The sequence below is a fragment of the Microcaecilia unicolor genome, chromosome 12, assembly GCF_901765095.1.
Source record: "Microcaecilia unicolor chromosome 12, aMicUni1.1, whole genome shotgun sequence".
Classification (NCBI taxonomy): Eukaryota; Metazoa; Chordata; class Amphibia; order Gymnophiona; family Siphonopidae; genus Microcaecilia; species Microcaecilia unicolor.
Window position 1 is genome coordinate 3317319 of NC_044042.1, and position 13460 is coordinate 3330778.

General features: G+C 45.8%; 1 protein-coding gene across 12 annotated transcripts in view; it reads right to left on the reverse strand.

Moving 5' to 3' along the window:
• PLEKHA6 (pleckstrin homology domain containing A6) overlaps positions 1–13460 on the reverse strand; it is a 141042-nt gene that overhangs the window by 22417 nt on the left and 105165 nt on the right. For 11 of the 12 annotated variants that reach the window (XM_030221028.1, XM_030221032.1, XM_030221030.1 and 8 more), the window contains 4 exons: positions 4695–4763; positions 4390–4470; positions 2344–2493; positions 49–144 (listed from right to left, as the gene is read on the reverse strand). In XM_030221028.1, coding sequence (XP_030076888.1) covers positions 49–144; positions 2344–2493; positions 4390–4470; positions 4695–4763 — 396 coding nt within the window. The remainder of the gene's footprint in view (positions 1–48; positions 145–2343; positions 2494–4389; positions 4471–4694; positions 4764–13460) is intronic. The other variant, XM_030221037.1, reaches the window with a different exon arrangement.

Consider the following 13460-nt stretch of genomic DNA (forward strand, 5'->3'; position numbering starts at 1 on the left):
GCGGCTGCCATTCCTCCCCTCCTCTCTGTACAATGCTGCTGTTCTCACCTGGACGTCCAGGTTCAGCTGCTCCCAAAGTTCATCCTGAAGCCTGGACACGTCACTCTGCAAATTCTCGTACTCCAATCTGCTGTTACTCAGTGCCTGTAGATCAAGAATTGAAAACATGCCATCAGCATTGGCTGCAAAGATGTGAAGTTTCTGACATTTTAACGCTGGATTGTTACAGTGGGAGGGACAACTGACCTGAAGCCAGTTCTGCATCTCTGTTACTTATGTGTAGAGCAGCAGTTCTCAACCCAGTCCTCGACACACCAGGCCAGTCAGGTTTTCAGAACATCCACTGTGAATATGCACAAGTTAAATTTGCATGCACTGCATTCTATGCAAATCTATCTCATGCATATTCATGGTGGAAAACCTGACTGGCTAGGTGTGTCCTGAGGACTGGGTTGAGAACCCCTGCTGTAGAGACCTAATCTTGCTCTTTGGGATCCTGCAGTGCCCTCTACTGGTGTACCACCTGATTGACCTTATTCCCACCTCCTAGTTTCTAGAAAGCAGGAGTTGCCCTTGAGCAGTATTATAATCAGGGGAGGGGATTAATTTTGGAGGCAACTTGACAAGGATGTAAAATCCAGAGCAGTTCAAATCTTTGTCTTTGGCTCCTCCCTCTCCAGCTGCTGCTCTACATGTGATGGGACCCCGTCCACCCATAAGGTCTGTAACGATACATAGGAGAGTTCTGACTGCCTTCGTCACAACATCTAATTAGGAGAAATCTTGGATCATTTTAAGACAGTCGCTTAAGCTCTGTACTGTCACCGGAACAGTGAAAAGGGAAATGAAACTTGTATACCTCCTTTCTGTGGTTTTTGCAACTACATTCAAAGCGGTTTACATACTATATTCAGGTCCTAAATTGTACCTGGGGCAACTGAGGGTTAAGTGACTTGCCCAGAGTCACAAGGAGCTGCAGTGAGAATTGAACCCAGTTCCCGAGGATCAAAGTCCACTGCACTAACCACTAGGTTACTACTCATGGAATTGGGAACCCAATGTATCCTCTCCTGGGGTAGAAAGACAGAAGCAGAAGAGTCTAATTGGGTATTTCCAGCAGGGTGCCTAAGACCACCTTTCATCTCCATCCAAGAGGCTGAAGAATGGCTTACAGCCACCCATCTCCCGGGCAGCACCTCACATCCAACCTGGACCAGGCCACCTAAAGCCCTGCTCTAGAGCCTCAGGTATCCCTGAGCCTTCAGCATCTCTGACAAAGACTGTAAGTGATCCCTTTTGAAAGTAACTATACCATTAGAAGAGAAAGTGAGGAGAGAAAGCAGAAAGGAAGGAAGGAAGGAAGGAAGGTGAAGAAAGAGGTGAAGAGTCTGCGAATACTGTTGAATACTGCTTTTGTTTCGTCCCAGCTGATTGGCTAAAGTGTCTTGAAAGTCTTGTGCTTAGTCACTGAAAGCAGGATGCAGTGTGGGTGATCCAAATGTCTGTTCCTCAGCCCTGGGCCCAAACCAATAAAATTCTTTATGTGAGGGGTCCCACCTTACAGTATCTGGACAAACACTGGGACCTGCCCTTACACATATACCTCCCTGTTACATCTCCTGTTAGAGAATCCAGAGTCCTGGAAAACTCTGGGACAATTCAACAGCAGTGGCGTAGCCAGAGGTGGGCCTGGGTGGGCCAGGGCCCACCGACTTAGGGCTCAGGCCCACCCAACGGTAGCACGTGTTTAGCGGTAGCTGGTGGAGATCCCAAGCTCTGTCAGCTGAAGACTTTCCCCTGATAGTAACAAAATTCTACTCTCCACAATACTGGCACCTGCGCATGCTCAGTTTTCAGCGCATACCTGCTGCAGACTGCCAAGGTGGAAAGAAGCATTTTCCTGCCAGCTGAGATATTTTTTTGGTGGTGGGGGGGGGGGGGGGGGGGGGGGAAGAGAACATTTGGTGTCCACCCACTTCTTACCTAGGCCCACCCAAAATCTGTTGTCCAAATCCAAAGGACAGATACTGTGCATAGTATCAAATGACTCCCTCTAGGGGCAGCCTGTGAGGGACCCAGACGGGTGCAGAGAGGCGGGGGGGGGGGGGGGGGGGAGTACACACTCATATGTATAAGTTGGTAGAGGCTGAAAAGCAGGGCCATGTGTGAAACACACAGTCACTCAATGGTAGACCCAGCCCTGACATTCTTCACTGCCTCCTTTCACCCTTTGCTGGCAGTGGCTCCTTAAGGGGTAAGCTGGCTACTGCAGGAGGGAATTTGCAGACAGTAACTTTTTTGGGACAATGGGGCACAGACAGAAAGTTAGGTGAGAACATTAACTGTTGTGGCCTGGGATAACTCCACGCGAATATTAATAAGCTGGTTTTGTAGAGCCTCTTTCTTCAATCGCAGTTTCTCAGGATAGGCCGGCTGGCTTCCAAACATCTCCATCTCTTGATGCGTTGCCATTAAAGCACTTTCTAAGCTTTCCTGAAAGGGAAAGTCCAGAAATAAAATGAAATCACCAGTGATACTCCAGCAAAGAGAGCCAGGCGCTTTCTCTTAGAGAAATCAGGACCACAAATATAGAGACGTACTGCAGCAAAACCAGGCCTAGCTGACAGGGGAGCAATTTGGTAACTCTGCTTCATGTGATACCCAACACAGTGAAAACTGCCCTGCACAGTGAATCCTCCTCCATATGATATGTGCTCTTCCGATAAATTTACACCTTTGCAGAGCTACTCGTGCAGTGCTTGTTGCATTGTTAAATCACCCACTTTAGTATCACTACTGCAATGGAAAATCAGTGCCTTTTCAGCGTTATTGGTGCAGTGTGTACTGCATTGGTGAATCAGTGCTTTTCCACTATCACTGGTGAACTATGTGCTACATTGGTGAATTGGTGCCTTTTCAGTGTCACTGGTGCACAGTGTGCTGCATTGGTGAATCAGTGCTTTCTCAGCATTATTGGTTCAGTATGTACTGCATTGGTGAATCAGTGCTTTTTACTGTTACTGGTACAATGTGTTTTACATTGGTGAATCAATGCTTTTCCACTGTCACTGGTGCAGTGTGTGCTACATTGCTGAATCAGTGTTTTTTACATGTCACTGGTGCACTGTGTGCTACATTGGTGAATTGGTGCCTTTTCAGTGTCACTGGTGCACTATGTATGGAGGGTGGTGGCAGCAGCCTGAGTGGTGGCAGCGGCGGTGGTAGCCTGAGTGGAGGGCGGGGTGACAGCAGCGATGGCCCAAGTGGAGGGGGCTGCTGCCTGAGTGGGGCCGCAGTGGTGGTGGTGGCTGTGGTCCAAGTGGGGGGAGGGGGCGGCAGCGGTGGCCCGAATGGGGGGGGGGGGGCAGTAGCTGTGGCGTCCCTGCCCCTGGCCCAACTCTGTCTCTTGGTGGCCCTGGGTGAATCAGTGCCTTTTCAGTGTCACTGGTGCACTATGTGCTACATTGGTGAATTGGTGCCTTTTCAGTGTCACTGGTGCAGTGTGTGCTACATTGGTGAATCAGTGCTTTTTCAGTGTCACTGGTGCACTGTGTGCTACATTGGTGAATCGGTGCTTTTTCAGTGTCACTGGTGCACTGTGTGCTACATTGGTGAATCAGTGCTTTTTCAGTGTCACTGGTGCACTGTGTGCTACACTGGTGAATTGGTGCCTTTTCAGTGTCACTGGTGCACTATGTGCTACAATGGTGAATCAGTGCTTTTTCAGTGTCACTGGTGCAGTGTGTGTTACACTGGTGAATCAGTGCTTTTTATTGCTACTGGTACAATGTGTTCTACATTGGTGAATCAGTGTTTTTTCCAGTGTCACTGGTGCACTGTGTGCTACATTAGTGAATCAGTGCTTTTTCAGTGTCACTGGTGCACTGTGTGCTACACTGGTGAATCGGTGCCTTTTCAGTGTCACTGGTGCGCTGTGTGCTACATTGGTGAATCTGTGCTTTTTCAGTGTCACTGGTGCACTGTGTGCTACACTGGTGAATCGGTGCCTTTTCAGTGTCACTGGTGCACTGTGTGCTACACTGGTGAATCGGTGCCTTTTCAGTGTCACTGGTGCACTGTGTGCTACATTGGTGAATCGGTGCTTTTTCAGTGTCACTGGTGCACTATGTGCTACACTGGTGAATCAGTGCATTTTCAGTATGGCTGATGCAGGGTACACTGCAGTTCTGTTGGGAAAACAGGATCCTTTTGATCACAGAGAATGAAAAGAGAAAATCCCAGTGTGCATCTGTAAGGACAGTACAGCCACTGTTTTCACTCTGGTCTCACTGCTTCTACAGTAGCTGTGTTCTCTTCCCTATCAGCCTGTGTTCTCCAATTTGCCCCTGTGTGTGTGGCGGAGGAGGGTGGGTTTTGAGGGTTACCTACCTTCTCTGCTCTCAGCTGCTGCACCAGCTGCTCCTGCTCCCGGACAACCTTATGCTGTTCACACAGCTTCCCAAGCAGCTTCTGCCACAAGAAATTAAAAGCGTGAAGCCCTGGCAAACCTGCTCAATGTCCAGAGCAGTTACCTACCTCTTCCTGCTCACAGTGTTAATCTTACACCTACGACCTTCACTAAGAAGAAAAACTGAAGAAAGAGAAGAACATGGACAAGGGACAAACAAAAGACAGATCTGAGTGCAGGGGGAGCAACAGAGGGTGAACGAGGAGATGGTTCTTACGGTTCTTACATCGGTGTCTTGCTCGTTTATTTTATAGGGTTGCAGCGCTTCTTGATAAGGATCTGAAAAGGGAGAAACCTGAACAAAGAAACATAGAAAGCAATCATAAAGAGAGCCACAGAGAGAGATAAATTACAGCAGAGGTTTAGCTAACTCACAATGCCGAACCAAACTGACTCATTCATACCAAAGATCGATCTCACATTCCCAGTTTGAGTCGAAGGAGACCCTACACACTGCCAGCCTGACTCATTCAAACCAGAGGCCCAGTACACACTGCCAGAGGCCCAGAACACACTGCCAGCCTAACTTACTCAAACCAGAGGCCCAGTACACACTGCCAGCCTGACTCATTCAAACCAGAGGCCCAGTACACACTGCCAGCCTGACTCACTCAAACCAGAGGCCCAGTACACACTGCCAGCCTGACTCACTCAAACCAGAGGCCCAGCACACACTGCCAGCCTAACTCACTCAAACCAGAGGCCCAGTACACACTGCCAGCCTGACTCATTCAAACCAGAGGCCCAGTACACACTGCCAGCCTGACTCACTCAAACCAGAGGCCCAGCACACACTGCCAGCCTAACTCACTCAAACCAGAGGCCCAGCACACACTGCCAGCCTGACTCACTCAAACCAGAGGCCCAGCACACACTGCCAGCCTAACTCACTCAAACCAGAGGCCCAGCACACACTGCCAGCCTAACTCACTCAAACCAGAGGCCCAGTACACACTGCCAGCCTAACTCATTCAAACCAGAGGCCCAGTACACACTGCCAGAGGCCCAGAACACACTGCCAGCCTAACTTACTCAAACCAGAGGCCCAGTACACACTGCCAGCCTGACTCACTCAAACCAGAGGCCCAGCACACACTGCCAGCCTGACTCACTCAAACCAGAGGCCCAGTACACACTGCCAGCCTAACTCACTCAAACCAGAGGCCCAGAACACACTGCCAGCCTAACTTACTCAAACCAGAGGCCCAGAACACACTGCCAGCCTAACTTACTCAAACCAGAGGCCCAGTACACACTGCCAGAGGCCCAGAACACACTGCCAGCCTAACTCACTCAAACTAGAGGCCCAGCACACACTGCCAGAGGCCCAGAACACACTGCCAGCCTAATTCACTCAAACCAGAGGCCCAACACACACTGCCAGACTGACTCACTCAAACCAGAGGCCCAGCACACACTGTCAGAGGCCCAGAACACACTGCCAGCCTGATTCACTCAAACCAGAGGCCCAGTACACACTGCCAGAGGCCCAGAACACACTGCCAGCCTGACTCACTCAAACCAGAGGCCCAGTACACACTGCCAGAGGCCCAGAACACACTGCCAGCCTAACTCACTCAAACTAGAGGCCCAGTACACACTGGCAGTGTGAATCAGTCACACCAGAGGCTCAGCATTCACTGGCTCATAGATTTAATCCTTACAGGCCCGCTGTGATCATTATATTAGGGAATGGTAACGAGCATGAGCAACACCCACAAATGTGTTCTGCTTCTGCAGGTGAAATGAGAAGTAACAGTTCATAAATCCAACTTGAACTAAAGCTGACAAAACTAGGGGCAGGACCTGGGAAACCATTGACATGTTTCACAGTCCCTGACCAGACATAAGACCAAAGTAGAGAAGGGCAGTAACTTTCTGTCCCATAAAAAGGATCCTGGTTACTCCACTTATCCCCCAGTCTCCCAAGGATCACGAATGTTACTCCCTCAGTAAAAGTTCTGCCCCTCCCATACTAATCCTTCTAGCATCATCCCAGGGCTGGAGCTCTAGAAAAGGCTGCGGATCTGGTGGCATTCTGCAACGAAATTTGTGCACACCTTTGAATAAGGTTCTTGTTTGAACCCAGATCCTCACAACAATTAGTACAGAAGCCACGGTGAGGTACAATCCGGTTCTCTCGTAGTCCTAGTGGAAAAAACACACAAGCTGCTCCGTCTGGCAGGCTCTGTGAGGGACCTAAGAGGCCGGAAGATCAGGCAGGGACAACGCTATGATTGCTAATTTACTGTTTTCCAGTTTACTTCATTTATTGTATTTATGTTTATTCTTGGTTATTTTACTATTGTTAATGCTGTTAACAAAATTGTAAGTTTGATGTAAAACTGTGCCTTGGGTGAATCTCTTCATAAAAGTGGCTAATAAATCCCAACGAATAAATAAATAATTATTCAGATCATTAGACAGCCGGTGGTTAGATGTGGGATGGGTGGGGGCAAAAGACATTTGGGTGGAGATCTTGAACCCTCATTGACCCCAGATGGAGGGCAAACAAAGAGGAGAAGAAACCAACCATCCTTGCAGGGGGCCTGGTATCTGGGATGTATCCTTAGTCCTGTGGACAGGATAACTGGGCAGACTGGATGAGCCGGATGCTCTTTTGCTGGGTAATTATATGGATCAAAAGGTTGTGTAAATAGGTCTCCCATAACTTGATGGCAGGACTTGTGCTATAAACACTTCCGCACAAGTTAAATTGTGTTTGCTGTGATATTAAGGGTGATGAGAAGAAGGAAGAAATACACTGTTAGCTGTTAAAGTTCCTGTATTAATTAATCGCCTGGCTGTTCTGCCTGTGATGCCTAAGACATGGTGTCAGCAGTGGGACACAACAATCGCAGTCACTGTGGTGAACCAGAAGGGGGCAGATTTCTGCCAAAAATCAGCAGCATCACCTATCCAACTATTCTTCCCCCAGGAAGCACTAAAAGATGTTCCTACAAAGAGAAAAACAAACCTGTGTGTTTCCATAGTTCAGAAAGTAGAGGAGTGTGGTAGCCGTGTTAGTCAACTCTTAAGGTTATCAATAGAAATCAAACAAAATAAAACATGGAAAAGAAAATAAGATGATACCTTTTTTATTGGACATAACTTAATACATTTCTTGATTAGCTTTCGAAGGTTGCCCTTCTTCGTCAGATCGGAAATAAGCAAATGTGGTAGATGACAGTGTATATAAGTAAAACATCCAAGCATTTCATTGACAGTCTAAGGGTGGGGGTGGGTAGAAGTTATGCATGGGAACATTAAAGCATTTCAGAGATAGTCTAACAGGATGGGGGTGGATAGGTGAGAGGAGGGTGATAAACATAGCAATACAACTTTATGGTTTATAATGGGCTAGAAACCCCAGATCTTTGTTAAGTCCTGTCTGTTGGGTGTCAAAATATTTAATCATTCTGACTTCAAAGGTCTTATGTTCCTGTATTGTTTTAAAGTTACCTTTCAGGATTCTTAGTATGAAGTCACTGGTACAGTGACCTGGTTGGATGTTTTACTTATATATACTGTCATCTACCACATTTGCTTACTTCCGATCTGACAAAGAAGGCCAACCTTCGAAAGCTAATTAAGAAATGTATTATGTCCAATAAAAAAGGTATCATCTTATTTTCTTTTCCATGTTTTCTTTTGTTTGATTTCTATTGATAACCATAGTTCAGAAAGAACTGAAGAATTGGTTTTGGGTGGGAAGCTCAGCCCTCAGACAGACCCATCAAGAATGAAAAAATTGTTCACAAGGTTCCCCAGGACCCAGGTCTCTTAGAAAACCCACCCCCATGTCGTTAAAGCAGACTTTTCAGTGAGTTTCTGGGTTCATGTTCAATGTTCCGACATTCGGATGCAGGATGCCAGTTCAGAGCACTGCAGGGTGTGGTGGGGTGAGCAGGACCATATGCCCTGTGCCTTGGTTTGGGGGTGAACCTCACCTCCTATCAATGAACCTTCACAGGTTTTGATGAAATGATGATGTAGCACTGGGTGACGGTGTGAATGGAGAGCAGTCGGGTGTATGAATGACAATGGACAAGCCATGCAAAAGAAGCCGAAATAAGGTCTTTGACAGTCTCTTACTTGCAGGTAGAGCTGAGCCCTAGGGGATGAATTTCCCACCATTCGGTTCACCATACTAATCAAAGTCTCACTCTCACTCATCTGTGACAAACAAGGGAGGAAAAGTCATCTACAAAGGAATTTCTACAAAACATGGGTGAATCAGGAACAGCCCCCCCCCCCTCCCCGGATGTAACCCCCGGCTTGACCACTTCCCACTTTTTAAGCACCTAAACATATGGAAAGTTTTCAAATCTGCCAGGTCAAGGCTTCTAGAGGCCGATGATCAAAACTCCAGCGCTATTCTGAATAGCCCCATAAAAATAGCGCCAGAACAACGCCCTAATGCTCAAAGCTAATGAGATGCAAATATAGGCGCGCTCATAGCTTTGAGCATTAGGGAGTTCTGCGGGAGGATTGTGCTTGGGGCATGCATGAAAAAGTTCGGCGGTAAGCCAAGCTCCTGTGCGCATGCGCCTGGTAAAACCCGAACATGAAGCCCACGTTGGCGTCCGTTTTCTGCAGCCTAACTATATGAGTTTTTAACTTTTTTTTCTGGATGCATATATTTAGATGTAAGTAACAGACGCCAATGAGTGCTTTGGGGTTTTTTTTTTTAAGCATGGCCGCTTTAAATTTAGACGCAGGACAAGAAAGCCAATGTGTCGCTTCACGTTCAGGTCTGCTGTTTCTCACAACCAGCGCTCAAGGGCTTGCATGGGCTTCCTTCTGCTTCCAAAAGCAACCAAAACCGGTAGATTTTGCAGAAAGAATCCTATGAGAATCATGGGAAATCCTCTCTTCCAACACCCTAACGCCTGCTCGGACCTGGCGTTATTTTTTACAGCGGTAAGGCACCTTTATTTCAAGCGCACTTTTCTGATGATTGAGGAGGAATACAAAATAACCTCATTTAAATGAGCTTGACTACATTTGCATGCTATCTGCGCTAAGGCCTGGCATGCTCACTATGTGCCGCGCTAGACCCCCTGATCATTCTGCGCTGGTAAAATGCTAATGGCCTCTAGCGCCTGCATTTACTTTTGACCATCGGCACCTTAGTTCCTTAAATAAAGGTACCCAGATCTTTTGCATATATGGGCCTGTTGGCAAGTGACTAAACTGGTCAATTCCTCTCTAGCATGAATGAGCAGATTAATTTTTCTACCTCATGCAGTGACGCCTCTGTTGCAAACAGTCAGTGAGTCGTATCTCCAGGACAGTCAGACACATTTAAGCAGACCATCTTGCTTGAACCGTGTAACATGTTGCATCTCACAGCACAGACCATGCACGGAGACATGCAGAGACCCTCCTACTCCCCCACTGCACTAGTTTCTTCCTGTCTCCTGGCCTCTATATCTGAGATTAGCTAGGCTTATCCATATTCTCTAGCAGAAGAGGTCCCAGAAAGCACTGGGATGCAATTTAGAAAAGTTAACCTTGCTCACTGTATTATTGAGTCATGCACTTCCCAAAGAGAGGAGACAACGTCAATCGTAGGGGCGATGCATGGAAAGATGGAGGATGGTCACAGAGGGGTCACAGACAAAGGCACTACAGGACACCAGATGGTAGCAGAAATGAGCGTGTTTAGAAGTGACAGGCAGCTGGGAAATCTGCCTACCTGCCGGTCCAAATATTCTAGGTTTCTTTGCAACTGACGATCTAAAAGTTGATCCTAGCAGGGTTAAAGCACCAACAGACAAGCAGCAAAACAAAACCAGAATCAGAAAATAGTAAAGCACAGCCGTTAGCCAAGAGCAGCGGATCACTGTCACGGACCTCCTCAGAAAAACTCTGGACCTTGCAGAAATTCAGCCCAGTGTATGTTGTCCAGGGTCATTCAATCTAAGTTCTGTGTGTGACCTCAGGGAAATGTCTTTATCTGACCCCCCCAGTCCCTGCAAGTAGCAGTAAATTACCATCCTTTGCATCTTTCTAGACCAGATACTAAATGTTTGCACTCCAGAGGGGGCTGCAGAAAACGCCCAGCACAAGGTCTATTCATCTGCTTACATCACCCTTCAGCTCTACACCTTCTCAAGTAATCCCCCAGTCCTCTAGACCTCTCTGAAATTTTGATAATTAAATTCAATATCACCCCTCCCAGAATGATCCTGGAAGAAAGCATAAATCGAACATTACATTTTAAAGAACACAACTTTGTTTAGATATATATCAGGTTGATTTTCAGTAAAACATCTGAAGAAGTCTAATCTAGACATGTCAAATTATTCCTATATTCAGTGGCAGAATTATGTGTAATCTATCACTGCTGAATATGGAAGTACGTATGCGTTGCAGTCTGTTAAGCGAACTTATTATGCTCTACTCAAATAGAAGAAAATCTGTTAGATCAGAAGAAACGCTTTGGTTTGTTTTGTTGTTTAACCTCTATCGATTCAACAATTGGTGATTTACAGTCTTGTCCTACTGTTGATAATCCGGCATTTTAAAATTTAGAGCGTCCTTTCCTTCAGATTTAGAGACAGCTATCATGTATCCATCTCATCGTGATTGTGACAGTTATCCAGCAGATAGAGTTTGGTCTACTTTTCCAGAGCTTTCCTTAAGGAAGCTGGAGAGCTGCCCGTCTTATTTAATGGCAGATAGGCCGTTCCGGTTAGTTGACTGGCTTAACCTTCTTTTCTGAATGCTTTCTACAAAAAGGTAGTTTTTCCATCTATACTGGGTGATATTATTCTGACCCCTCTTCTGAAAAATGTAAAGCTGGATTCTGGTCAACCTGGGTCTGACATATTGAGATAAGTAAAAAAAAATTTTTAATTTGAAAATTACTGAATACATTGCAATGCTTTTGGGTTTCAGCAATGAACACTGCTGAGGTCACCAAATGTGTAAAAATGAATAAAAGTGGAAATGCTCTTGTGATGGACTAAAATGGATTTATAAAGTTTGTTGCACTGAATCTCTTAAGAAGAAAACCTGTTGGTGCATTGTGGGATTCGAGTGGAAGTTGTTTGAATTATTTGCTAGTGATTGGAGTTATTTATTTATAGCAGTATTTATATCCCACATTTTCCAAACATCTCTGGCTTGATGTGGCTTACAAATTTGAGGTCCCTTTTACCAAGCTGCAGCAAAAAGGGGCTGGTGTCAGCACATTTTTACATGCGCGCCGAGGCCCCCCTTTACCGCAGTGGTAAAAGGGAAGTCTCGTCTTCCTACAGGAAATGGCCAGGCGGCAAGTAAAGCACTTGCTATGCGGGCCATCTTGGGGGGGAAGAGCCCTTACTGCCACCCATTGAGGTGATGGTAAGGGCTCCTGCGTTAACCTGGCGGTAACCGGGCAGCATACACTGATCACACTCTGAAATAAATACAGTTTTTGTAGTGCCGGAAATGACAGCACACTAGGGGGTGGGAAGCCCAGAGGTACTTCCTGTACAGCGAGCGGTATGCCCAACACCGCTCAGTAAAAGAAGCCCTTGGTTAGTCAGTGAGGTGTAATAGATGGGGGATAAGAGTGACAAGAGAGTTAGATTTTAAGAGAGTGGTTAGGTCCGTAGAGGGTCTAGACGGAGGACTTGGTTAGTGGTTGCTAGTATTCCCCTACTTGCGAAATTGTCAGAATCTTATGTAGCAGAATTATGATGTTATTTTTGGCTTAAATTTGATTGTCTGCACCCTTTACAATTTGGTTTTCATCCTTTTCATTCAACAGAGGTGATTCTGTCACCAATTACCTCGGAGGCTAAATTATTGTTTGCTCAAGGTAAGACATAAGCATCGCCACACTGGGACAGACCAAAGGTCCATCTAGCCCAGCACCCTGTCTCCGACAGTGGCCCGTCCAGGTCACAATCACCCGACAAGATCCACGGAGCAAAGCATTTTGTACTGCTTGTCCCAGGAATAGTGGGAAAAGGAATACACTGCGGTATTATTACAGTTTGACCTTACTGCGGTCTTCAACATGGTAGACCATCATATGAGATAAATTGAGCCTTGGACAATCCAGTATAATAATTGATCGGTTAATAAACGTTAGGGAGGGTGGTTTGGGGTAGGGGAGGGACAAAAAGGGGGGGGGGACAGGGACGGGAAGTTATATACAGCATTATTAGAGGTCATACTTCGGATGTAGTATGTAGATCATCACAAATTAGAAATTTTGTAGATCAGAGGTTTATTTCAGCTATAATTTCAGAGAATAGTGGAATCACAGGAACGCCATTTGTCTAGAGACCTTTACTCAACATGATTTGTAATTTTCTGTGAAACTTAATAAACAAATTTGAAAATAAATGACATAAATTGAGCCTTATATGTCTCACAGACGGTGTTTAGGCTTGGAAAAAGGAGTTCCTGACTCATAGATGTTATCGAGTTTTCATCGTATTGACATTCTCCTTGCGGAATCCCTCAAGGATCTCCACTTTCCCCTACGTTATTTAGCATCTATGCAATTTTGCTGTGCCATAGTTTTCTTGCTTTGGGAGCTAAGGTTTTTTTTCTTACACCAATGATATATTTTTGTTACTAACTGCTGAGAAGGATATTTGTTTCTATTTTGCCTAATATTACACCATGCATTGAAAGGGTTGAAAAATTAAGTATTGCTCACGGTTTTAATTTAAACTCAATAAAGATAAAACAAAATTATGATGGTTTAGAGGGGTAGATGCACTTCCTGTTTCTAAACTTTTGTTAGGGAATGGTTTGTGGAAAAGTCTCAGAGGTATTGGCAGTTTATTAAGATACTACTTGGCCTTGGTCCCACAGATTAATTCTGTGGTGAAATCAGTTTTCTGTAAACTCCACCAGTTGAGAACTATTTGGTCTATTTTCTCAGACACTTTGCAGTCTTGGTCCAGTCGTTAATTCTGTCTCATTCAGATTATTGTACCAGTTTGTTTTTCTTCATTTACTGTACTTTCTCGGTTACAGATTC